Genomic DNA, 25,900 nt, shown 5'->3' on the forward strand with positions numbered 1-25,900 from the left:
GCAGGGGTGGGAGATGCCTAGCCTGTCCTCGTTCTTGAGCTCCCCAATTTCTGCCGAGCACACCACCACCACAACTGAACAGGATGAGGTTCTTCCTCACTTTACTCATCAGTCACCCATTCTTCCGGCAGCAAATCATCCTGCATATGACAGCACAGAAGACCTTGACAGCATTCATACTGGTGCTGGTCTTCCTAAGTCTAAGCGCAAGTGCAAGTCGAAGCTCCTGGCTGCCAAAGTCAATTGCAATCCTGCTATAGAACCTACCCCCACCATCACGCCCATGAACACGGCCAAACCCAAAGCAAAACCTCTCACCAAGTCTGGTGCAGTAATGGAGACATTGCACGCTACTGCTGATGAAGGCAATGTATTGGGTCATTTGACTGCCCCCAATACCACCACGAAACGGAATCCGGCAGTCGATATCGGTGCAGCTCCTCGTGTATCAAAGCGAATTCCAATCAAGTCCAGGTGGAATGATGTCACTGACGCTATCGGGTCAGATGGTTCGACATTCGTTGGTGTTGGTAGGGACGATCCACCTGTTCTGGAGGATGTTGGGGCATCAATGACGAAGTGTCCTCCCAACTCGACTATGGGCAGCATGATTCCTGCAAAGTATGTTTTAGTATATTCTAACTTTCTCAATGCTAACGGACACAGGAAAAGGTGAACAAAGGCATGAGCCCATGTCTTCATGCCATGATCACAAATTTGCTTCTCGTACCATAGTAATGTTTGATGCTGTTAGTAACACATGTAGTCTCTGTTTTTCTCATGATGAATACAGTTGTATCATCAATTTAATCCCCTTAATAAGTGGTATATTGAGTGTGCTTGTACTTGTAAGGTTCGCCGGAGGTAGAATACAGCTAACTGACTGAAATTTATGAGATACAAGGTGTACATACTACAATCAATCTCCAAAGTTCGAGAGTGTAAACTAGCACATCATATGATGTTGGCTCCAGTCTGTGCGCTCACAAGAAATAGTTGGGACAGACATCACTGCTTCAGCTGTGTACATCATGTTGGGGTAAACACTATGGTAGAATATCAGTTCATACAGCCTGAGACTACCACTTACTTATAGTGTGCTGAGAATAACATAAGGTCGGGTAAACATTGAAGTGCCTCAAGACACTTTGAGAATGTGCAATTGATACGGGGTTCGAACTTCGGAGTGTCACAGACCTGTGCTTGAAAGCGACTGTGCTGAAATTCTGAATGATGTCTAGCTCGCATATGAAGGACAAGTCGAGAAAGGATGCAGTGGTAAGTTCAGCATGTAGCCATGGGCCCACTACAAGAAGGGTCCGTGCACAGCATATGGCAGCAAGCAGGTGGCAGTAGCGGGATGTGGACCCATATTGACCATGTACAACTGTACGACACTTCCCTTTTTGACGGTTTGATGGATACTGATGGCGGGGCTGCAAGAAGGATCCGTGCTGAGTGTATGGAGGTGACCAGGTGGTGGCGGGATGTGGACCCATACTGGGAGGTATTGTTGATCATGTATGAGCGTGGGATGCTTCCCTTTTTTGAGAATGGCATTAAGTACTGATGCATCACTGCAGTGCTGCAACTGCAGCAACTTGTTGCATCAAAATGACATGGATGCCTGTCTTATGTCAAGATGATGCAGGGGAAATATTGGTGTCCAGCACCGCCATACTCTGAATGTGTAGCCTTAGGCAAAGGGGGTTCCTGTACATTCCAGTGCATGAGTTGATAGTTTAACTTGTCTATATTATACAGATTATGGACATTACAAGTATTACCGATGTATATATTCCATAGTCCAATTTTTCACAGGACAGTGATGGGCAGCTAGCCCTAGGGTACAGACTTACAGTTGAAAAATCCTTACGACTTTTCATAGGCTTTGATGGGTTGCGTGAGTGATTCACTAGTTTCTTTGTGCCAGACAATGACCTCTCCATCTCTATTGCTATGAATTGCCCATCTCGCGATACAGCCAATCTCAATTCTCAGCACGCTGCTGCTATGCCCTCCATCTTCTTCAACACAATACCTGTCTCCAAGTTCCACAGATGAAGCATCTGCCGTCTTCTCATCTTTTGACCTAGTTACTGGATGCTAATGGTGCCACAATGGTGTCCTACTCTCAGGATGTATGTGATCTCATCATTTGACCTGCTTACTGACGCTGATGGTGCCGCTGTGACAATCATACCAGCGCTAGGCACGTATGAGTGTCATAGGCACATTTTGCCTTACCTAGAGGAAAAGAGTAAAGCACTAGTCACCAGCGCTATTCAGCTCCCAAGCTATCCGCTTTGGAACCACTTCTCTCCCATAGTGCGCTACCCGGTCCAACGCCTATGTATTCCGTCTTCCCATGTCCTGTCTATGTCCACCTACCTCCGCTGGTGCGTTATTTTTCCTTAAATGTCGCTACTCATCAGTCGCAGGTCTTATTACATGTATCCTCGTGTTCTGCTGCACTGCATGTCTTATTACCTGTCGCTACATCGTGCCCTCGCCAGTGTCACTACTATTCTCACCTACGCATTCCTGAACTTTTACGCAGTATGATAAAATGACCCGTTGCACATACAGTACAGTACTTCCCTTCCCTGGACCTTTGCTGGTGTCGGAGTCACTTTAGTCGCTATATCCTAGTCTTGGTGCAATCGATTCCGCTCTTGCCAATCTCTTTGATTGCGTGTCGCTTGACTTGCTTTAAGTGCGCGTCACTAAAGTTTCCCTCATAAGTTGGACTTTCGCAACATCGGGATTGCTATCAGTAGTCGAGCTATAATCTAGTCACTATCAGGCATTTCACTTGCACTGTCTTGTCTTACTCCTCACTTTCGCTCCCTTTGATTTCTTCTCTCTATCGCTAGTCGGACGTCGCATAGCGCTATCGCATAAAACAACTTGCATAGTGCTTCTCACTTATATGCACATTTCTCTATCGGAACTCACTTGTCACTAGTCGCTGATCGCTATAAGCGCTACTCATCAGTTTTTGGTCTTAGGTCGCTATAGGTTATTAGTCCTTCACGCTATCACTACCCTTGCATATAAGAAGGGAGTTGCTTCAATAGCGGTCCTCTTGGGTCAAATACTACACTCACACCTATTTGGATAAGTAGCGCTAGTTTCTAACCAGCCTAGTTGCGATTTCTCTTCCACACCGTGGTTGCGTCCCGCTCTCAGGAAGTGTGTGATCTTGCCTTTTGACTTGCTTACCCGACGCTGACAGTGCCCTGGCCATGTCCTGCTCTCAGATGGTGTGTGATCTCGTCCTTCGAGTTTCTTAGCAGACACTGACAGTGCCATGGCCATTACTTTCAGGCCCTCTGCTTAGTGTTCCCCTGTGATCTTTCATGCTCTACCATCAATGTCACTGAGCACTGAGCTTCCACCATCTATTGTCAATGGATTCACGCACACATTGCTTCTGGTGCCCTTCACAGTGATCTGCGCAGTTCATCCCGTCTAGTATGTGCTCATTCGATTAATTTTCTCGCTATTTTACTGACCGTGTATTGCAGTGGCTCCAAGGCCAATGTGGTGTGCGATATGGAGACGGACAAGGCATTGATGTTCCTTGACATCAATGCAATGCCAGAGTTGGAGGAGTAGTAGGTGATGAGTGCTAGTAGTTAGGCAACTGCACAGGTATACCCCCGGGTATCGGCAGTCAAACCCGTACCCGTACCTGCAGATATACCCATACCCCGACAGTGGGTATGGGTTTTGGGATGGGTATCTGCATAACGGACCCGGGGTATACCTGCGGGTATCAATGAATTATACCTATGAGATGACAAAAGTAGTAGTTAGTCTGATGTACTATTGATACTGTCCCACCCATCATCCATGGCTTCATCTTCCACTACAACGTCTGGAAGCTTCGATACCTGAATCACGTCCTCAGATTTGACAAGTCCCAACTGACTCCATTGGCCAAGACAAAGAAGCGCACGTGATGACTGTGCTGATAGACGACTTCTGACATGCGACAGAATAAGGTGGCCACAACTGAACAGTCGTTCTACATCCACAGATGTTGCTGTGGGAAAATGTGAGCCCTCAGCATATTGAAAAGTTAGTTACATACCGGGGATGGTCAGGTAGTCAATAGCCATGCATGAAAGCTGAGGGAAAGAGTTCTGATGTTTGAGCCACCAAACAATAGGATTAGTGATGTGTTCCACATCCATACTGAGGTATCGGTTGAGCTCAGGGTCTTGATTAGTGGGTTTGGGGGGTGCAAGCGCTGGGAGGTTGTCAAAGATATTGTCGCTCTAAAAGTTATTCAGCACAGATGCGAAACAAAAATAAAATAAAATGTACCATTTGTACATTGTCACTCGACTCCAAGACATCATCCTCGGGCCCCACATCGGAGTCGGTGTCGATTGATGAGTATGAACATTTGAATTCTTCGTGGACAAGTCTCTCGGCAGTTTTGATCCAGGCGTCTTCCCATTGCGCCACCTTGAAGTATACTAGTTTGTGCTGTGGATGTAAGACTAGAATTATACAAATGTCAGTTTATAAAAAATTAGCAAAGATTGAACAGGACATACCCATCGATATTCAATATGTCTGAGACATATCTGTGAGCTGGTAATAGCGGTTGAGAGTGTTATTGGCCAGCCGGACTGCAGAACAGATTGACGGTAGGTATTTTTTGTTGCAGGAGTATGATGTAAGCATCTTGTCGACGTGATCCATTGCTGGGATCACCGTCGCAAGGTTGGGTGTTGCACGGGAGAAGTACAGTGTTGCGTCCTTGAGAATCTAACAGATACAAACAAAGTTAGCACAGCATGACAAGAAAGGAAAGGAATGCACAAACCTTGAGTACATCACATAGCTGCTCTAGTATTAACCACTCCTGATCTTCCAACTCGAACTTCCGCAAACCCAAGTCCCGCCGTTGTGTAACAGTATCAACGGCCTCTCGATGTGCAAGGGCGTAATTCAACATATCAAAGGTCGAGTTCCATTGAGTGGCCACATCATGTGGCATGAGTGTCTGCGGCTGCGCCAAGTCTTGGAGAATCCCATGCCACGCAGGAAGGATGATGGTAGTTGAATGGATGATTTTGTATGTGAGCTTTCGCAACTGGGATGTGAATTGGGATCAGTGGTGAGTTTTTATAGTTTGATTGCACTTACATTGGCAAGCACTAATTTGACCGGTCGAATGTCTTCGTGTAGCACTATTCATTCTTGAACATTGAACAGCTCGAGCTCGTCAACAAATCTGTCATCATTATCTACATCATCCCCCGTCTCTGCATCTGCGTCTTTCTCGATATCCACACTCAAGTCTTGGAGCTCATGGTCGACGTCTTGTTTCTTCACATCGAACTCTCAAATTAGCGACTTTGCCACAAGGTTTATGGTGTGGAGGAAACACCTCGTGTGAGCTGTTTCTCTGCCGAACTCAAGCACCTTATTACCCAGTTCACGAATCATTGCGTCATTGTTGGATGCATTATCACAAGTCACACTGAGGATCTGTGCATCATGTGTTTAGCTGCCTGTATGTATTTTTTTTCAGTTTTAACAATACCTTTTCTGATATACTGAATTCCTCTAGCATTTTGGTGAATGTCTCTGCAAGATCTTCACCAGTGTGAGACTATAGTCTCATTAGTTTATATGCGCACACTCGATTGGTGAGTCTTACCTTCCCGACTTCAACAACATCTAATAGTATAGTTAGTGGCTCCCCTTTGTGCTCGAAGTGGGCCGAAAAGGCGACTAGTGCGCGATGGTTGGGTGATGTCCAACCATCTGTAGTAAAGTTAATTTTGCCTTTGTGTTCCTGGTACATTTTTAATATTTGATCTTTTATCTAATTAAAAAACACTAACCCACAACATTCTAGCAACTCGTTTTCAAGTCCGTGCGAAGACGAGTCGGACATCGCGAGAAATAGTGGATGGGGAAGGTAAGTAGTACTCGGGTCTCCCTGTCTTCATCAGCGACTGAAACGCACGATCCTTGACGATATCAAATGGACGCAGGCTCTCGGATACCCAACACACAATTTCCGCTCTGAAGGCACTGTTAGACTCCCAGGACTATTGGAGTACTTGGACCATACCTTGTTTCTGCTCAGGTATGTTGACGATGCGACTATGTGATTTTGCCTTTGCCTTTGCGTTCAAAGGATGCAGTAATGGATCCATTTTGCAGAATACTGCCAACAATCTTGTTGTGCACTTCATTTGCATCCTTCGCACTATCTGCAGCTTTCAAGACTTCGTCTCCCCAACACAAGCGCACATGCTTCCGCATGTTACCTGTGGATCGCGCATCACCCTTGTCGAGGAAGTGTCTTACTTTAACCTTGCAACCCTTTGCTTTGCACTTGAATTCGTGCGCACGGTGGTCAGCAATTTCGATGACTTGTGGTGTTGGGTCAAAAAATGCGTAAACAGGTGAGTTCCACTCTTTCATTAGCCGCTCTTTTCATACTCAATTAATGTGACATTGATGTATAGGGTGTTGGACTTACTTAGCTCGTCTTTGGGATCCTCGTCAGCATCATCAACTTGCGACTGCGCAGGCTCGACATCAATCTATTCACACAATGCATTCTCTTCCTCCTCTGTGCGCACAACGGTGCGCCTACTCACAACTGGAGATAGAGATGGCAATGGTGACCTATCTTTATCTGTGGGTGTGTTATTAGCCGGTAGGTTTTTGTTTGCCTTCTTGGGTAGCGGATTCACGCTATCTCCATTATTATCAGGTTTACGCTTCTTCAATGATGCTTTCTCTTCCAGTGCAGCTTTAGCCTTGCCGGTTATCTTGATGATGTGTTTTGCGGCAGTGAGAGGACTGTTGAGCTGCATGGTGGGCAGTGGTAGTGGGTGATGAAAATTTGCAGAGCCAGAGTTATGTCGCACTAGTAATATATAGAATAAAGTTTGCATGTTTGTAACTGTACAGTAATGCCAATTTTAGAAAATCGAATATTATCTGTCGCAAGGGACTCTGTTTTTACGAAAACCCGGTACAGGGGTACGGGTACGGGTACAGGTATAGCAATACCGAACCTGTACCCGTACCCCGCAGGTACCCATACCCCACACCCGCGCAGGTATACCTGTACCCATGCAGTACCCTACTAGTAGTAAAATTGACTAGGATTCACCTGAATTTGATTGTTTTTGGAATGTTTGAATTGGATCTAATGTGAGATTTATGCTTTGGTATTGGTAGTAATTGGGGTGAATTGTCTACAATTGGGAGGGGGACTAAAAAAAGCAGTCATATCAATCGAATGTATCGAATCCTCATCAGGGAAAACCTCCCCCCCGAAATCGAGGTAATTCCTTGTAATTCCTCTGTTTTCGAAAGATTTCAAGTGAATTCAAGTGAATTCAGGTTTTGCAGAATTATTCAAGTCCGGTAGCTCATTTTATGAATTCCTTCGAATTCCAAGTAGTTTCTCTGAATTCCATCGAATTCACTCGTCGCTCGATGGATTATTCTGAATATCGTCCAATTCACTCGATGATCGGTCGATGTCAAATTACACGAAAATCAACATTATATTGCATTAAAATGGCTTATCACAATGTATTATACATGAACATGGGTATCAACAGCACACGAAGATGCTAGTGCTTGAATTAGATGCAACTATGATCAAGTCGGATCAGCAATAGAGACACAACAACCTTTAATCCTCGGACATTGCATTAACATCCAGGTAGTCGAAGTTGCTCCCCGAACCAGCCAGCAGTAACATGCTCTGCAACATGCTAACAGAGAGTGTGTGAATGACAGGCGCAATCCAAGGAACCTGAAATGCACCTGACAGCCTTGAAAAGCCATGCCATAAGCGCATGATACTTTTTTTTTCCCGCGTTCGGAAATCCGAGTGAGGGTTGCAACGTGGAGGGTAGCGTTGCAGGATTTGACTTGCGAGCTCGATGGTGGATTGCCACTCATCCAGTCCATCAGTATAGACTAAGTCTGTGAAAGTAATATACTTAGCATTGTCGGTCTACAGTAAAAACACCTAAAAATCTACAACCACAACTCCGATTGCAGGATACGGCCGAAGCACCATCAGCATCAGATAAGCGGGCAAAAAGACAAGGTTAGCGGGACATGAGAAAAAAGGTCACACACATTCTGAAAGCGGAACATGGCCATGGCACCATCAGCGTTGGGTAAACAGGTCAAAGACAAGGACACGCACAGAGCGGGACATGGACACGGCACCATTGGCATCAAGTAAGCAGGTCAAAAAAGAGATTACACACATCCTGACAACGAGCGAAAACATTCAGTAAAGAGAAGAGTGTGCGCAACTCGAAGTAGTAGAGAGAAGGGGAATGGACCTGCGTGTCATTTTCAAACCAAACTTTTAAAATTCAACCGTGAGAATAAACTCGGCATTTCCCGGATTGATCAGAATCCGTCTAAGTGTTTCTCTCCTCAGTGCTGCGCTGTAGCTACCATTTACATTTTCAACCGTTTTGATCATGCTAATGCTCTACACTCATTTCTGCTCGTCCACTTGTGAGTATTTCTTCTTATATGGGCTTTTGCCACTCGTTTCACTCATTTTTAATCATTCTAATTTGTTTTTTCATGTCTGCGTTTCTGCGCTTGTTTGTCCCTGTCCGCGCTTAGCCTGTGAGTGTTCCTGCTTGTTTTCACTCATCTTCCGATTCATATAATTGCACTTGTGACTAGTGATCTCGCTCGCTCATTCTCATTTGCCAGTTCTCGACGGTCAACGGTCACCATTCTCATTCTTGTTCTAGTTGTGTTTTCGTACTACTCCCTCACTAAACTAATATTTGATCATGAATTTGAGGGTATCGTGTTGCACAAGTCCGTGTCGTCTTCACACTGACAAGTCATGCTGCGGCTGCCTTATTTCGCACACCTGCCAAGGCACCTACCCACTTTGCTTATGTGGAGTGGTTCACGCCATTCGGGCAACCCGAAGCAAACCATGGTTTATACAAAATTTCCCGCGTCATTCGTAATGGAGAGCGTCTCGCGAGCATCATCAATATCTCTGATATTCGCAGGAGTGTACACCTTATTCCAAAATTCGGCCCAGTTGTACCTTGTGAATGGACGAGCAGTACCGTTCTGGAGCTTTGTTCTAGCTTCTTTGTAAACTCGTTCAGTGACAGGCATGCTCATCTCACTATAATCTGACTGGCGGAATTTACTCCGAGTTCATTGGAAATACAACGATTTCTGTTGAATCTGACTGGTAGATTTTATTACTTTCGAAATACATCGATTTCGGTCGATTTCGGTCAAATTAGCAGAGTTTCTGGAATTCAGCTGTTTTACATGCGAGTTTGAGGATTTCAGTGGAATTCCCAAGGGAGGTTTTTCCTGATGCTCGACAATCTGCGAGAATTGGGTGATATTGTGTCAAATTAGGAATCACCAATTTGCCTGATGTTATGCACTCTCATCTCATCATGCGCTAATGATAAATCCTAGGATACTCAATCCCAGCTCCAGGCCTGGCCGTGATGAGATAAAACGGCAAGAACTTCTCAATCGTTTCCGCGCGCTGCAAAGCAAGCACGAGAGAGCAGGCGGGAGGGTCTAATTAAGCATACATTAGAAACCGACGAAGCCCACGGCAGCGACATCTTTCTTTCGTATTTAAAGGTTCTTGTGACTCACTCAACAGTTGAGCTCAGGCTTGTTCACATTTCTTGCTCCGAGTCGAATCGGTCCCCTGCACTTTATACAATGATCCACCAGTCCAATCCTACTTCCAGTGGGGTGTATCGCACCAACGCGCCACTGTGGGGATCACTTTGTTACGTGAAAGCTGCATGGTGCTGATCGTAAATTCGACTCAGGGATATTATGTTCCTCCAAGACGCTACAGGGAGTCAACAGCGGTATACCGACACTGCGCACAACGGGATCACCCAGATTTGTAATACTCTTTTATCTGGGGGAAAACTCGCTCCAGAAGATCTCAGACTTGGTCTTATTGCCTTCCGCGACCATCCTCCTCAAGAACACAGCTTCATCATCCAGAAATACCCTTTCACGTCCGATTTTGGAAGTTTTGCGTCTAATTTAGCCGACTTAACAGCGGAAGGCGGTGGAGATGACTCAGATGAGCCTGATTCTCAAAGCGATGCTTTGTCCGCTGCCTACAAGGCCGACTGGAGGGACGAAGCGACAAAAGTCGTAGTGCTGATCACCGATTCACCTCCGCATGGAATTGGAGAGGACGGAGACGCCTTCCCTGAAGGGTGTCCACTTCATAAATCATACTTTTGTTCTTCGGTCGTAATGGATCAGCCGCTAATGCCAAATTAGAAATTGACCCGCTCCGTGTTGCGACGAGTATGGGAAGAGCTGGCATCACTCTGGTTTGTCGAACATTTCACACCTCGTGCTAGAGTGTGATGTCAACACAGTATGTGATTGCGTGCGAGCCTACTCTGAGCCACAATCACAAGGTGAGATCATTTTCTTTATGCTGCCGTGCCAGATGCATTATTGATTATTCAGAGAGCGCGTGCTTTCTACCAAGGTTTAGTTAAGAAAACCGGGTAAAATGATCACAGCTTCGATCATATATTCATAGATTTACTATTTGTGATAGAGGGAGAGTGGTCAACCTCGGCGATCTCAGCGTGCTGCTCACTCTCATCGCTGGTTCCGCCTTAGAAGCAGTCGACAGCGAGAGTTACGTTGCTAAGCATCAGGCTGAAGTTTGCAACATGGCGAACAATCAGAAGATGAGCGCCAGCGAAATTTCTCTGAGGCTACACGGAAACTTTGTGGCTGCAGGCACCCAACACAGCACACTCGTTGTCGATAATACGTACGACCAGCGTACTCAGGGAGATCGGAATGTCGACATATGGTTTAATGCTGAAAATCTTGACGAAGCAAGGAACAAGATGCAGCAGGTAAAATGTCCATGAATCTTGTGTTTTTAATTCTCATAACTCCATCCAGGTTGAAGGCAATCATATTCTCGCCAAGTACCAGACCCCTGGGGTAGAACAATCAGCTGCCGTAGAGACGCAGCCGATCAGCTTGGCTCAGGTGATTTTCGCCTCCCTCGTATCAAACTTTGTAGTGACCTCTTTTACAAGGTCGAGACTGTCGTTCAGAAGTGCCTTGTGAGAGTGATGTGAATCTCAAGGTCATGCTGTTTTCGCGGATACCGACATGTACTACTATTACCAGCTGGAATTATGTAACACCTTGGCGAATATCATTGAATTGAAGGCTCGGGGTCTGCGGAGCTATGATACTGTTCACTTGTGTACTTTGTGTAGACGCCAAATCAGCCTCAAAATTTTCGGGTCTTCGAGTCTCGCTCGCACATGTACAGGTCATGTACGTTCGTAATACGTATGAGCCAGAAGGGCAGCAGCCAGAAAAATCAATCCTCCTTTGCCATCTCCACCTGAACTAGTGCTTCCTGACATATTGATTCTAATTTCTCACCTGATCAGTGATCTCAAACCAACCGAAACTTTTATCGCCTCTGAGTTCGATGCAACTTTGCCGTGATGGTTACCCCAGAGTTAAGTACGTAAAGGGACTGGAAAATAAGATTGATTAAACATGTACAACCCAGACTAGCCCAGACCTACCGATAGTCTCACCTAATAGTCAGAGAAAGACGGTCGTTATAGCCCAGACCAGAGCATAGCCACCATCGATCACTTTGCCAACGAGAAAACGGGATCTATATTCATCGATTGGTAGAATGTAACGCCGAGCTTCCAGTCCGACCATCGAAATACGATTTTTAATATTACTGTAATATCAACTTGATCGTGTCAAGCTACCAGCATGGGTCTAGCAGCAGCGAGCGGGTCGACTTGGAGTTGGCTTGTAAAGTGAGTGATTCCTGAGTCAGTTTCTCCATGCTAGGTGACAACCTCTCCGTCATGGATCTCGAGGACAAGAATGGCGACGTCCCCTGAGGAGAATTTTGATCGTTGGAGTGCCGGATCGCACCTCGTACCTTGTTCTATTGGATGAAGTTGATGGCCAATAACATTCTATCCATTTATCTATGAGGGGTTTTCTTCGAAAATTGGACGAGAAGCGTGAGCCAGGTAAGGACAAGCTAGCTCTGGATTGATTCCGGGCAATAGCACATGACGATCTATTCAATGATGATCAATTATCACAAAGCGGACAAGAAGAGACCTCAAAACCAGGTGACCCTTCCATAGCGACTTCCTCGTAACCGCGACGAATTGTATTTCAATATATTCGGAGATGGAAAAGATGATGCACGATGCATTCGGAAAGTCCCTGTTCGCGAAGTCCCTCAATGGTCGAGTATTTTACGTCGACAGATAGTCATTAATATTGGTTCCATTTTATAGGCCCTGAGCCTCAACGTTTTGCAGAATTGAGTCATGTTCGGAGTACCTTCTCGAGTCCGACCCTGGAGCCATTACGCAGAGATCACTAATTTAAAGTTTAAACCAAGAATGCATAAAGAAAATGAAATATCATGCCTCATGTGAACCCATAAGTATTTGCCGAATGCAAGGTCCAATCAGACATATCGTTAACGTCGATCGCATGTTCTATTATGTTCTGAATTTGAACGTCTGCGTGCGCCCAAGACGCCGTTATCGATTTCTTCAGTTCGTAACAAGCGTTGAGATCTCTAGGGAGAGGAAGGAACGAATTGAGAAAGTGCAGAGGAGTAGAGTTATATCGTACCAGAGATGCGATCATCTTTGGGGTTGTAGATAACTGAAATGAAAGACGAGATCGGAGCTCGAGACATTTACGTGCAAAAGACAAATATGTGCGAAGGGAGAAGAAGAAGTGTAGGCATGCATTAATATTTTCAATGAGGCGGCATTAGTGTGTTGAATTTTGAGCGTAAAGTCAGCGGTGACAGCTACACTGTCTGAATGAAAGGATGAAGAGATCGAGGTCCGTTCGTAGTGGCATTAACATCGCGTCGAGCGCAGAAGGTACGAATAAACTTCTGTAAGACTTTGAACAAATTGAGGAGTATTCCAAGCTGCTGGTTCGCAGCTCTCTTCCGCCGCAACAGATCACCGCCAGGACAATTCGCTAGAAAGATAGGCCATTGCGTCCACAGCTCTTTCAAGGCATCAAGTTCGCCGTCAATACTAGTGCAACCTGGAGAGAACAGCGCCTGATATTGATTTGCGGTTGATTTACTCCATGATACAATGAACTGCGCCTTGCGGTCCTGATTAAAACCAACCGTGCCATGTGCCACAAGGATCAGCACTTTCCTTAGATACGGCAGGATACGGCTCAGTGTGATGATCTGTGCCTGAAAGAAACCGAAGAGGTGAAGATTAAGCACGGACCGAGCACTTAAGGGTCCGAGAGCCGTATAGGAAGACCGGGTAAGAATACCGACACTATTGCAATCGATATCACTATCGAGCCATTCGATATGTTGTCTCTTACCTGAACCATTGAAATGCTCACGTCTGGCCGGTTGTACTACAGTTTTAAACGGACGGCAATTGCAAGACCAACAGTGGTTCCTGAAATGGCTTCTGAGTTGCCGTCATCATTTTCCGCTGTCTATCATTACAAGCGTGGATATCTTTGGCCAGGGAGGGGAAATACATATCGAGAAGGTACAGAAGCCAGAGTAGAGTATTCTGGTGACAGAGACGCGATTGCCTTCTTCGAGGTAGATAACTAAAAATGAAAATATGAAATCGGAGCTCAAGATGATCACGTGCGAAAGAAAATGATGGTGAACAATGACAAACATGCATTTCAAATTTCGGGGAGCATGCGTCTAACTGCGGCGGCGGATGGATGAAAGGATGAAGAGATGGAGGCCCGTTTTTAGTTGACATTGTGCACCACCGGTAAGCACAAAGCAGCTGTGCGCATTGACAAGGCTCCTGTGTGTCCTTCTGCAACGCCAAAGAGTAACGTTGAAGGAGTTCAAGTGTTTCAAGCTGCTGATCCAAGAGTCAGCCTTGCATGAGCAGTCCGCTCGACAAATCGAGCATTTCACCTACGGCTAAGTTATGAAGCGTTAACATGTCCTCTGGTACGCCTCCAAACAGTCTCAACCTGGATTATCAGGGCAACACCAATGGATCTGCAGTCGATGAATTGAGATTGACTCCATGATGTTCTGTTCCCTCCAATCCTGATCAAAACTGAACGTGAAAAGATGTTTTACAGGTATCAGCGTATTGCTTGGTTGTGATGTCGTCTACTGAAAATGAGATTTGGCTGCAATTCACTAGTGAGTCGGGATCAAAGTACACAGGTGTACAGAACTCAAAGAATGCTAGTTTGCCCTCACAGCCTAACGGTAGGAAGACGATCGTTCATCGTATGGGCTCGCTTGAGTCGATTGGCCGTCATAGTGTCTAAGAATGATGGATGATGTTACATAACTTCGTCGCTTAGATACACCGGTAGTACTCATGCCTTGACTCGATGGCGCAGAGCTGAGCATGGTGAACTTCACAGTCTTCACCCAGGATAGCACTAGTTGATACTTTGCGACGTCCGTGATAGAATGGACCATATTTATGAGGGAATTTGAACGTCGTCCAATTGTTTGAGCCATTGATTTGAAGACAAGAATCAAGATATGTAGTCCGAGTCCAATACGAGTAGAAGCCTGAATGACTGTCTTGGAGCTGTATATACTGTTTGCTCAAAGGTGAAGAAGAGTGCATCATGTGCTCGAAGATCGTTGAACGTTGAATATTAATGCTAGCGCCACGCGGTCCCAAGTTGGAGTTAAGTTAGAGGCGAAAATTTCACGATTATGTAAAACTCACTCAGTGCCAAGCTTTCAATTAACAAGGCCCCATGACGACTACTTACTAGTTGCGGCTCAGCAAATGTCAAGATGGAGTGGAAGCCTGCTCAGCTTGACGTCTCCTGCCCTCCAGATCTTGTCCTAACAAACAATCTGGACGTAGATCCTGATTTCGCAGACAATTTCGCTCGTTGCGCCAGGTGGTACGTCTTTCAGTCAACTACTGTAACTTCAAGCACCGTTCAAACGTCAAAACACTGAAGGTGTGCAGATGGATCCAGCTTTCTCGTCCAGTGCGAAAACAGGGCATTTCAGCTGTTTTATTTGTAAGCATCGTTGTTGTCTGAATCATTTACAATCTCAGATATAGTATACATCCTGAAGTCCAGACATTTTGCAAGGTCAGTCGTGTTGCGCATGATTTGGCTTTTTCGCCTATCAAAACGTCTTGAAGGTACACAGTTCTTCGTTCACCATAAGCGTACATTCCCGCAGTCCTCAGCGGTCGTCAATTTTGCTTGGTATCCTGGGGCATCATCCAACAATGCTCCAGCTTACTGTTTCGTCGCTTCTGTGCGTGACTGTCCAGTGAAACTTCTGGATGCTTCGGATGGAAGGGTAGGTTCATATACGTCTTCGTCAGACCGCTGATCGACCCCACTAGCTGAGGGCCTCGTACCCGATTATCGATCATCGTGAGAGGTTCATCGCTCCTCATAGTCTCGCGTTCAACTTAACAGCCGACAAGTAAGCCTGTCATAAAAACTCCGTTTATGTTTGATAATAATCACCACGGGCATTACCCACATCAAGGCTATACTGCGGTTTCGAAGATGCCATCGAGATATTCGACATACAACAACCTGGGGAGGGCGATCGGCTCCCGACCACGCCTTCCAAGAAGAGCAAGGATGGCCTCAAAGGCAAGATATTAGGTTTTTTAGATCGTATGAATGTTGATCCAATTTCAGGTATCATATCCAGCATAGCTTTCTCCTCCTCTTATGACTACTACGCGATCGGCAGCCTATCACCTTCCTCACAAGCAATGGACAATATTGCGTTGTATTCGGAGTCAAATCAAGCAGCCATCATGCCTATAGGAGGCGCATATTCTCATTCTGGAGTTACGCAGGCATGTCGCCTGGAGAATCAGTAGTAAAGCTTATCTCATCCTTCACAGCTGAAGTTTAACCCGACAAAACCGCATATTTTGTATGCTGCATTTCGTCGACACGATGCTATATATGCATGGGACCTTCGCAGCGACACATCTGTGCCTGTGAAAGTTTTCAGGATGTCTCCTAATTCTCGCAAAACCTTAACCAATCAAAAAATCGAATTCGACATCGATTGCGCTGGGAGATGGTTAAGCGTCGGTGACCAGGTACTCGACTATCACAGATATCCGTCATTCAGGCTTCCTGGCTAACAATACGGTTATAGAATGGATGTGTTTCGATGTTTGACCTCGGAGATTCTGACGAATTGGATTCTGAACAGTCATCAGTGATTTCGCCGCAAAATATCGCCCCAGAGATGACTTTCAACGCACACGGAGGCAAGTATGTAAAACACCCGTGCTCATCCCTTTAAAACTGATCTTTGTGACCGAAGATGTGGTTAGCTGCGTGGCGTTTCAGCCCTTGCATTCCAATCTTCTGTCAGCATCGGGCTCACGCCATTTTGATGAGGACATTAGGGAGGGTGGTTCTAATAGTTCCGACGGGGATTCAACAGACCAAGAGTCGGATTCTGAGAGCCAAAATATAATCGCAGTGCCAAGGCGCCGACCACTTCCATATGTCAAAGACTCTTCTTTGAAGCTGTGGTCATTCGACCCCACGCGGACCGTACATCACGTCTGATTGATACTTGTTTCGAGGCGCCCGAATGTCATTGGACTGGTTTATTGCTCACAGTCCAGGTCGTCAGCCGAACAAGGTCAATGAGATTTCTGTTGGCGGATTCTACCTTTACCCCAACAGTTGTAAACGATGTCAAAGACATTGATGTGAGAGCTCATCGCACCCACTGCACGACACTTTGATGCATTCTGACTCGTCTAGAGGAATCAAGAATCATAGCTTGCATTTTTACGCAAGGTCTCTTGTACCACACTGTAATCTTAACATGCGTTATCTTCGATGAGACTAATTTATGTTTTCTATTTCAACCTCGAGTTGTTCATGATAGTAGCTGTTGCGTATATCTTGTAGCGAGCAGCCGTAGAATGTGATACATATTTTGTTATTTTATGACATGGCGAGGTTTATGCTTATTGCGTAGATTCTATGCCTGCTGTATCGAAGAAACGTATGAACATTTTTATCGGCCACTGCTCCTTGACATGGGCTGTCATTGTCACTTCGATTGAGACCCCAGATGCCAACGCGCCCGAGGTTCGTAGCGACCGAACTTGCCAGTGTCTTGCTTCAATCCCCCAGCCGAATAACCCTGGGGAAGAAGAATGAATTTGCAAGATCCCACAGGTGATTGAGATAGAAAAAATCTGCGGCGAGTGAGTTGCTGTAAGTGATTTTATTAATACTAGGCAAAGGTGGGACATTGTCCTCAGGACGGATGTAGGTGATGTGATTGCAGATTCTAGTGTTCCGAAACCTCCTGGGCACGATGGAGTAGGGGTTCCACGGTAGGGACTAACCATTCGGGGTCTCTATCATAGGCTCTTTCCACGATTGTCAGTCAATGTAAACTAGATTCCACCATGTCCGCACCTTAGCATCACCACCATCGTGCTTTGCTTACCTTGCTCTGGGCTTAGGTCACTGGCCCCTGCTCCAACGACACACTCGCCCCGTATCTTCACATTACTTACATTATTGTGCGAGCCACGAAACAGGTCAAAGTCAGCAAGGAAAGTATAGTCGACGCGACATCACCTAGCACGACGAGGTGGCATACACTCCCAAAAACGCTTGTGCGACCAGCGGAAACAGTTACAGGTATCAGTGCACGGTCAAATAAACTTCTCGGTCAAGCATACCAATTGATGACGCAGTGGTTGAAGAACCATTGACGGAGTTTGGAACATTGCATCATGGGTCTGGCATGTTGAAGGAAAGCCTGAGGGGGTAGAGATGCGGTTAGTGTTCGTAACCACCGAGCAGCAAGGATCCAATTATCATGCCCGCACTGCCTGGAGGAGAACTATTATCCCGAGGTGGGCTCCTCGGGAAAACCTCGAGGCTATAGTCCACAGTACGAGAGAGACTCACTCGGAGCAGCGTATGTGTCACTGAACTGCAGCATCAGATTTAGCGTGATCTTGGCGAGACTTATTCTAAAGCTTGGCGCTGTATACGGTGTCTTCTCACGCGCAACAAACGTTGGCATCGGGGGAAAGCCAATAGACTTTTGGTGCAAATCTTCAGAACGAGAATATAGCAGTACGGTGCTCAGTTTTGCATTGGCAGAACGGTTCTCTTGGACTCCGTGTTAGTTTGGATGCGTCCACGGAACCGTCCCGAACCTCGAACAGTTTTTATTTTCGAACTTAAATATTCTGCCCCTTTCAACTCACCACGCCATTCTGCCGCCAATTGCGAGCTACTCAAAATCGATGTTCCTGACCCGTACTTCAAAACGACGCGAACGAACTTGCTGGGATGATGATGACGCTGGTTGGAGCACGGCGAGAGAGGGACCAGATCAATTGGGGTTGAAAAAACTGTTACTGCCTGATCGGCCCAGCCGTGATCGACTTGGCACCGGCGACGAGCAGGCGGTTAGTCTGGCGGTGGTCACCGGCACCAGCGAGGTCACCATGCTGGGGTGGTGGGGTATATACTCTATGTATGTGGCGTACAATGGATCCTTGCGTATATTTATGTCTGTTTCGGTAGATTACGTGCTCACTGGACCTCTGAGGCCTCCGACGAGTCAACGTTCAACCACAACAACCATTACGCATACAGTTTGCCTACTATCTTCTTTGGTCAATAATGTTTCCTCATTGGCAGGATGTGCTTGATGCGTTCGCTTATGTTCCTCCTGATACCACCAATGAAAATTACTACAATGGGCCATACTACAAACTTCTCTGTACTACGTTCCATCCATCCCTTTTAGAACATTCAGGCTATATAATTTGCCCATTCTATCCCCTTACAGAAGACGATCCTGCTACTGAAAGAGCGACCTTCGTCGTTGTTACAATGCAGTGGCAGCCCCTATTTGTCTTGCAACTCCATCCCCCTGGTCATATCAACCTCCTGTCGACCAGGATTGCGGCAGACAGCAAGATGAGGGCAACATTCCGTAGCCTTTGCCCCGAAACTGTGACACCCAAGCTTCATGGCGTCAGTGCCATGGGACAAAGGCTTGCTTTTTATTCCATGGACACGAGCAGTGGCCGTGTGCTCCCTGACTATGTTCCAACTGCTGGGGACGGCACGGAGATGGACACAGTTCCAGAAAACAGGTGGGAGTTTGACATCACGACAGAAGCTGGGCATCAACAGTTTATGAAAGTTGTAAACGACGTCAAAAACATGGATGTGAGAACCAATTGTATTCACTGCAAAGTCACTTCTGACACTGGTCTAGAGGAATCGTGAATCATGGCATGCATGGTTAAACAAGGTCTTGTGTACCACACAGTAATCGTGTCAGTGTAGTTTTCTTTGAAAGCGAAGTCCATGCCTCTTTATATTTCCATTCCAACCTATTGTTGTTTTCCGGATGGAGCGGTACAATTATCGTACTACCCGATAAAATTCAGTCACTTTTTGACATGGTCTGTCACTGCGACTTTGATTCTATGTGCAAACATGTTCAATTCAGAGTAGCTGTCACAGCTCAACTGTCCCCCCAATAGGCTACACAAGATAGGAGTGTCGATGCTCAGCGGGGAATGCGTTACCCATTACCCAGCACGTTGTACCTCCAACTTCTGGAAACTAGGTCACACCTTCCCGCAACCGCCACTATTTGTGTCCTCCCACACAATCTGCTGGTTTCCGTACCTTGACCTACCCGCAGTGCACCTCTGTTGGCCTGGTGAGTTTTGCAACTCAATTTTTTGGCTGATGTTGTTTCCGACTTGTTGATAGTTTTCTCGCCAGCTGTGCTACCCCATATGGTTCAAACAGAGTCATGACAGGTTGCACTCCCTACATTTAGGGTTATATAGTCTGTCCCCCCAGACACACTCCCAGGACCCTAGCTCTCAGGGGGCTTTACCGAGGGGTCGACTGGTTGGAAGATCAAGGACGACCCTCGGTGAAATTCTGCTCCCTCGCATGCTCTCAGACTAACGATTCCCCATGCAGTTCCTTCATCCACCATGTATATACCAGTACCAAGTCTCTCTCAAGCACCCAAGAAAAACTGTATCATACCACCCTGTACCAACACTCTTTGTAACTCGTTTACGAGGAATCGCACATGTTCCTCATTGGTTTGAGTCAGTCGGAGGAACGTCCCATTTGTCAATCATTGGCATTCTCTACACATATTCCTACTGCATCCACTCTGACTCCTGTACCTGTCCACTCACGCGGCCGAGTACACGTGTTGTCTCCATATCTGTTAGCTCGTGCCTACATTGCATGTATCATTAAGTCGGCTCATCTTCGAAGAGCGGCCTGTCTAAAATGGCTGGCGAGAATGACGGACTGGTGGAAGTACACATCACACCACGGCATTCGCGTGCGCAAAGATGCATTGGGGACACCGCTCCTTAGGCAGGAATTTTAAAAAAAGAATTGGGCGGGGAGCTGAGTCCGTGAAGATAACTATTGATTGCCCGCTTGACTGTTCCCTAGATGTCAGCTTTACGGCTTTGTAGAGTCCTACGATCTTGCATTATAGTAATTTCAATGGGACAACAAAATGAACGACCTTTTCAGAAACTGGCCAAGTTTGTCGTTATTAAATATTGTCCTCCACGGAGTGTTGAATTTCTTCCTGCCATAAATCCGAGAACTTGTCGATATCCCAACTGCAACTCAGCGCGAGGGCTTCGATGTTGTGCTGATGAGCTGGTACATCGCGCATTGCAGTCGGGTGTAAAGGCGAGTCGACGATACGCAGCTCAGACGAACTCGGCCCCCGCATGAAGACTGACGAGAGCTCTTCGTACGTGAAGAGGAGGGGATCCGCTCGAGGTGCATACGAGTTGAAGTCTAGGACTATCCGATCACGCATCATCAACACATAATAGCTGTCTTCATACGTGAGACGAGTGTAGGGACTGCGACAGAGGTAAAACACGTACAGTTTTGTTGTCCATGCCATTTGGACTTGATGCTCTCCTCCCAGAGATGCTGAAGCGCCTCTACAATCTTTTGCTGTGTTCGGGGTTCGTTCATGAAACCGTAGAAGTTTGTATCGTGTTATGATATTCCTGCATGATATAAGCGCCATCGTCATGGTCTTGTTTGAGCAAATTAGTACGTACCTATGAGACGACCTTTACGAACAAAACACCTGAGCTCGCGACTCCTGTCTATAGGATACCATTTCCGCAGGAAAAGCTCGAGTTGATATGGGGTGGATTCGAGATCACTTTGACATCTACCAAGGACCGTGTCGATACTGAGATCGTGCGATATGAAGTCTGAGGATTTTAATAGAATGTGGACATCTGATAATAGAGATGTGAATTTGAGAGGTGAGGATGGTGGTAAAATGTAATTCCCATGATGCATCCTGTGTTCAATCATCGGTGCGAACGGAGATTGATATCGATGAAACGAGCTGACCTTTGGTAAGGAGAAATTTAGCTTAGGGAAAACTGTGCCGTATTCTTAGATCGTGTGTCTTATCCGCTCATCTAGATCAGGGAAGGAAAAGGATTGTCTGTGGCAGCGCAATCTCCACCGTCATTGTCATCTCCTTCATCCGAAAGAGAGCTTTCTGCATGGCTGACGGTATGAATATGGCTGAGACAAATGGTATAGCTAGTCAACTGAAGCATTTTACGAGCCTTCTGGTGCGAAAATGCCGTCCGAGTCGAGATATTCCTTGAATGTTTGATTCAAAAGACGGATGATAGTGCTTTGGATGCTGATGGATGAAAATAATGGATACCACGATGAGAACTAGAAGGAGAGTAGAGAATCTGGTGTCTGTACACGGGAAAAATGATAGGCGTGGACATGACTCAATGATGATCGTTTGATATCTCTGTGAATAGCATGCAGGCTGCTAGTTAGCAGGTCATGAACTTGGATACTGGCAACTTCGTGGTTGGTGGGTCATGATAATCGGGTGGGCGAAGTTCAAAAACTCGAAGAAGCTCGCAGTCGGATCACCTGGAATCACCTTGAGGGATGTCCGAGTCAACACACCGACTTGGGATGTGAGATTGGATAACCATCGTGCTGGGTAGGGAAGTATTAGTGCCGCAGCACATGGACGCGTATTCTGTGCAACCAAAGACAAAATCATCATAGCTGCATTCACTGCGGAAACGAGATCTTAGGTAGACCCTAATCAGAGGGAGACGGCACGTGTAACACGACTCTAAACGTACCTAGCTTGTAATCAGACATAAATCCAAGATGTCGCAAATTTTGCTCGCTCGCTCCGGAGCAACATATGTAAACAGACTTCATCAACACGTCTATTTGAACCCCGTTTAATCTCTTCAAATACCTGCTATTCCACCACTAATCAACACCGCATATTCAACATTTCGACGCAGGGCTGCACACCGTACCGTATACGGTAGACGGCCGTACGCATACAGTAGAGGTACGGTAGACGGTGAACCCGTCTACCGTACATAGTATTGGCCGTGGACAAAGCAGACGGTACGGTACGGAGTATTATATGGACGTATACGGTAATGTACGGTACATACGGAATGTAAATCAACTATGAACAAGCTCATTTAGGGCCAAACGAGCCAAGCGAAGCCTTGCCTTCACGAGCATCAACGTTCTGATAGTCTCAGGCTTGAGACTTGCACGTCGCAGTGAGACCGTGTCGCGACCACCGGAGAAAATTCGTTCAACAGCAACAGCAGATCCTACAATGAAGAGAACTAAGTACAGACACCTGGAACATGAAGTGAGTACTCACCAGGTATTGAAAGGACATCACGGGCAAGTCGAGAGAGGTTCGGAAACTGTGCTCGGCGACCCGCCCACCACTGAATGGGGTCGCAAAGGTCAAAGTCCTCTTGCGGAAGTTTTAGGTACTCCTCAAATTCTTCGAGGGAGAATTTCTACCATCAGACACATTTGCGTGATGGCCTGTGCTGGCAGACAGCGATGATGCACTGTCCTGCGCAACAGATGTAGTGGCATAGTCTTTTTTATACAGGGCGTGTAGGTCATTCTTCAGTGAGTCGATTTGTGACCGTGTACTTGCATCATTGGCATCGCAATCATCACGGAGACCTTTGTAAGTAATGCGGGGATCGAGAACTTGAACTAGATTAGCTATCAAAATAAATCTAAATTCAGTGCAGGACTCACTCGAAGCCCAGACATAGTACGGTGAGTCATCAATCTTGAAGAAGTAGTCGCTGAGCTTCCGATGCGCATTGATCAAAGCAAGCCGTATCTTTGCTGGGGCTGAGTCTGGAAGATTCGCTAAATCATCCCGAAGTGACTCCTCAAGGCCTCGAAATATAGCATGAGCTGAAGACAACATTGGGTGCTTGGTTGTTGACATTTGAGTGGTTGCTGACCGGAATGCTTTCAGCCACCCCGTCACTAGTTCAATTGCTTGCCAATCGTCATCAGAAAGTTCATATTGTCGTAGTTCACGTGTCTTTGCCACAAAATCATTGATAGCCTTGCGGGAATCCAATGCACGACCTGTGAATTTGATTGGTACTCAATCATAAATTATGGAACTGTACTTACGAAGCATTTGATGTGTCGATGACCAGCGGGTCTTGACGTCCAAAATGAGCATGAGCGCAACTTGACTGAGTGTATTCTCAGTCTTCTTGAGTGATATTGTGACCTCCGCAAGCCATGCCTTGCGTCGCTGTGGGCTTGACCGAACTGACCGAACAATCTTTCGAAGCTGTTGGATCCATCCATTAGTAATGTGTTTTATGAAACTGTGATTTCAATACCTTGTCGACAGCCAACAAAACCCCCTGCAGAGTGCCAGATTGATCATCGTCGTCGTCATCCGTTTCATCAAGAAGTGCAGCGTTATCATCATGCTCACGGTCTATGGGAGCAGTAACTGAGTCCTGGTATGCAGATTCTCTACGTCTCAAATCTGGCTTGATAGCACCGATGCCTTCAAGAAGCTGCATTGCAGATAGGTGCACAATATGTGGCAAACAACGGATCTGTGCTTTCTTGTGCGAGAAGTCGATCCCCTCAGCGGAACACTTTTCTTCAAGGGATTCAAGTAGTGTATTGTTGTTCGTAGCATTGTCACATACGACACCCATGATCTAAGATAGAATGAGTACATAAAATCATGCAACCCGCTATTTCGTACCCGATCTTTGAGTCCGTAAAGTTCGAGTGTGTCCCACACAGCTTCAGCAAGATTAGCACCACTGTGTTCGCCAATAATTTCACGAAGATCAATCAAAAGCTCTTCTGTTGATGCGAAGTTGAAGGTTGGGCGCAAAAATGATGGGAGGGACATACCTAACTGCCAGTCATTGGTCACATAATGCATGATAATTGCGAGGAACGCAAATTGGTTGCTCGAGGTCCAAGCATCTAGGGAAAGGCTCACTTTCGCCTCGAGTTCCTGAAGAAGGTTGGTAATGTACGAGAAAATCTTTTTTGAATTGTTCAACTTACCTGAACCATGTCTTTGATTCCTTGGATAGTCTCGTCACCCATCTTCATGATATGACGTTTGATTGCCATTCGTCCAGGGATACGTAGCGAACCTTGGTGAGTGTACTCAATGAATGCTTTGAACTCTGGCTTTTCGACCTCGTCAAACGGCTGGTCACATGCGACGAGCCATTTCGCAAGCAGGTCTTCAAATTTGTCTTGGTTCCAGGCACCGAATGTTTTGTTGACTTGCTTGTTGAAGGCGTCAACGAGATTTGCAGATGCTTGCTCAAGCTGTGTCAGGTATGCTGCTGCTGCGTCGGGATCAAGAACTTTTTCGCCTCGTGCCATTTTGAGCTCATCTTCGGTGGGAGGTGTTCCGCGAGACTTCAGGATGAGGTATAACCGATACATAGGTGGAAAATGTGTTTTGAGATGCCCGATCAAGCCTGATAGTCACACTGTATTAGCAAGAAAGATGCTAGCCAAAACACGATACAACTTACCATTCAGGCTGCTTTTCATTGCACGTGTAATGGTGAGGACCTTCCGATTACCCAAGTAACACTTGTAGTGTTTATCTCCCGGATCACCAGCCTGACCCACAGCATTCGACTGTACGACATCATAGAAGTGATATATCGGGTTCCACTTGGTAGCCTAATAATTTCGTAAGAACTGAACTCTCTGAGACAAAACGGCACCATACCTTGACAGCAGGCACGGAACCTCGAAGGGGTACAGCATCTTCCAAGTCGACAGGACTTTCTTGCATAGTCACGGTCGTAGCAGCTCTTCGGCTGGCAGATGCCCGAGTGGTTGACTTTTTGGTCAAGTGCTTGCGCTTGTTTCGCCTGTTTGATTGTTCCGGAACTGTTTTTGAAGGCAACAAGTGCGCGAGCTTGTTTTGCATAATATTGAGTTTATGAACAATGTTCTAGAGCTATTCTCAACTCACCTCTTCGTTCGTGATTTCAATGACATCCGATTCACGATCAGAGTCCGATGCAGTATCCGACAGCGAGCTTGAAGGACTAATGTAGTCACTCCCTTCATCATCCAGGTCACCTTCAACGGCAAGACCCTCAAAGCGATTCTGCGTGGTTTTCGACTTCTTGGTTCTCCTGGGCTTAGACTTGGTGGCAGGAACATTTGGACTACCTTCAGAGGCCAATTCTGCTGTGATACTCTCAGTTAAGCGTGCGGTATTCTTAGTGCGGTGCCCGCGACCGAGGACAGTCTGGAATTGCGGTTCATTGGTAGGACTAGAGGACATTGAGGGCAGAAATACGAGAGGGACAACAAACTAGTAACTAGGGAAGTCTTAGTAGAATATTATAAGGAACATACGGAGAGTACTGCTTCCATCAGCGTGAAGCGC

At 46.2% G+C, this 25,900-nt stretch overlaps 7 protein-coding genes across 7 annotated transcripts; 5 read left to right on the forward strand and 2 right to left on the reverse strand.

Moving 5' to 3' along the window:
• Positions 1-13: 13 nt before the first annotated feature.
• Positions 14-676, forward strand: DFJ58DRAFT_729061 (uncharacterized protein; the record flags this gene model as incomplete). Its single annotated transcript, XM_041385693.1, has 2 exons — positions 14-621; positions 667-676. The coding sequence occupies 2 exons, from the start codon at positions 14-16 to the stop codon at positions 674-676; spliced, it is 618 nt and encodes a 205-aa protein (XP_041242939.1).
• A 4,959-nt stretch (positions 677-5,635) lies between these two features.
• On the reverse strand, positions 5,636-6,468 carry DFJ58DRAFT_661789 (uncharacterized protein; the record flags this gene model as incomplete). Its single annotated transcript, XM_041382247.1, has 3 exons — positions 5,636-5,851; positions 5,913-6,063; positions 6,137-6,468. Coding segments are annotated over 3 exons (699 nt in total), but the record flags the coding sequence as incomplete, so codon positions are not given.
• A 2,466-nt stretch (positions 6,469-8,934) lies between these two features.
• DFJ58DRAFT_661779 (uncharacterized protein) lies at positions 8,935-9,192 on the forward strand (the record flags this gene model as incomplete). The annotated part of the gene is made up of 1 exon (XM_041382245.1): positions 8,935-9,192. A coding segment is annotated over one exon (258 nt), but the record flags the coding sequence as incomplete, so codon positions are not given.
• Positions 9,193-9,867: 675 nt separating this feature from the next.
• Positions 9,868-11,544, forward strand: DFJ58DRAFT_842278 (uncharacterized protein; the record flags this gene model as incomplete). Its single annotated transcript, XM_041392812.1, has 9 exons — positions 9,868-10,267; positions 10,315-10,385; positions 10,434-10,475; positions 10,528-10,568; positions 10,604-10,931; positions 10,981-11,070; positions 11,215-11,263; positions 11,307-11,367; positions 11,487-11,544. The coding sequence occupies 9 exons, from the start codon at positions 9,868-9,870 to the stop codon at positions 11,542-11,544; spliced, it is 1,140 nt and encodes a 379-aa protein (XP_041242942.1).
• A 3,265-nt stretch (positions 11,545-14,809) lies between these two features.
• On the forward strand, positions 14,810-17,140 carry DFJ58DRAFT_792963 (WD40-repeat-containing domain protein). Its single transcript, XM_041390381.1, has 11 exons — positions 14,810-14,988; positions 15,049-15,111; positions 15,170-15,186; positions 15,240-15,403; positions 15,450-15,532; positions 15,599-15,708; positions 15,757-15,920; positions 15,969-16,172; positions 16,232-16,346; positions 16,403-16,799; positions 16,855-17,140. Exons 1-10 carry the CDS (start codon positions 14,876-14,878, stop codon positions 16,651-16,653), a joined length of 1,284 nt encoding a protein of 427 aa, XP_041242943.1. The 5' UTR covers positions 14,810-14,875; the 3' UTR covers positions 16,654-16,799; positions 16,855-17,140.
• A 1,610-nt stretch (positions 17,141-18,750) lies between these two features.
• On the forward strand, positions 18,751-19,411 carry DFJ58DRAFT_886758 (uncharacterized protein; the record flags this gene model as incomplete). Its single annotated transcript, XM_041394664.1, has 2 exons — positions 18,751-19,305; positions 19,355-19,411. 2 exons carry the CDS (start codon positions 18,751-18,753, stop codon positions 19,409-19,411), a joined length of 612 nt encoding a protein of 203 aa, XP_041242944.1.
• A 1,269-nt stretch (positions 19,412-20,680) lies between these two features.
• Positions 20,681-22,219, reverse strand: DFJ58DRAFT_906504 (D123-domain-containing protein; the record flags this gene model as incomplete). Its single annotated transcript, XM_041395014.1, has 7 exons — positions 21,888-22,219; positions 21,734-21,852; positions 21,632-21,675; positions 21,506-21,557; positions 21,210-21,460; positions 20,985-21,086; positions 20,681-20,940 (listed from the first exon to the last, which is right to left on the reverse strand). Exons 1-7 carry the CDS (start codon positions 21,909-21,911, stop codon positions 20,681-20,683), a joined length of 852 nt encoding a protein of 283 aa, XP_041242945.1. The 5' UTR covers positions 21,912-22,219.
• Positions 22,220-25,900: the final 3,681 nt, after the last annotated feature.

This window comes from Suillus subalutaceus, assembly GCF_016647625.1.
Source record: "Suillus subalutaceus strain FC151 chromosome Unknown DFJ58scaffold_67, whole genome shotgun sequence".
In the NCBI taxonomy this organism is placed as follows: domain Eukaryota; kingdom Fungi; phylum Basidiomycota; class Agaricomycetes; order Boletales; family Suillaceae; genus Suillus; species Suillus subalutaceus.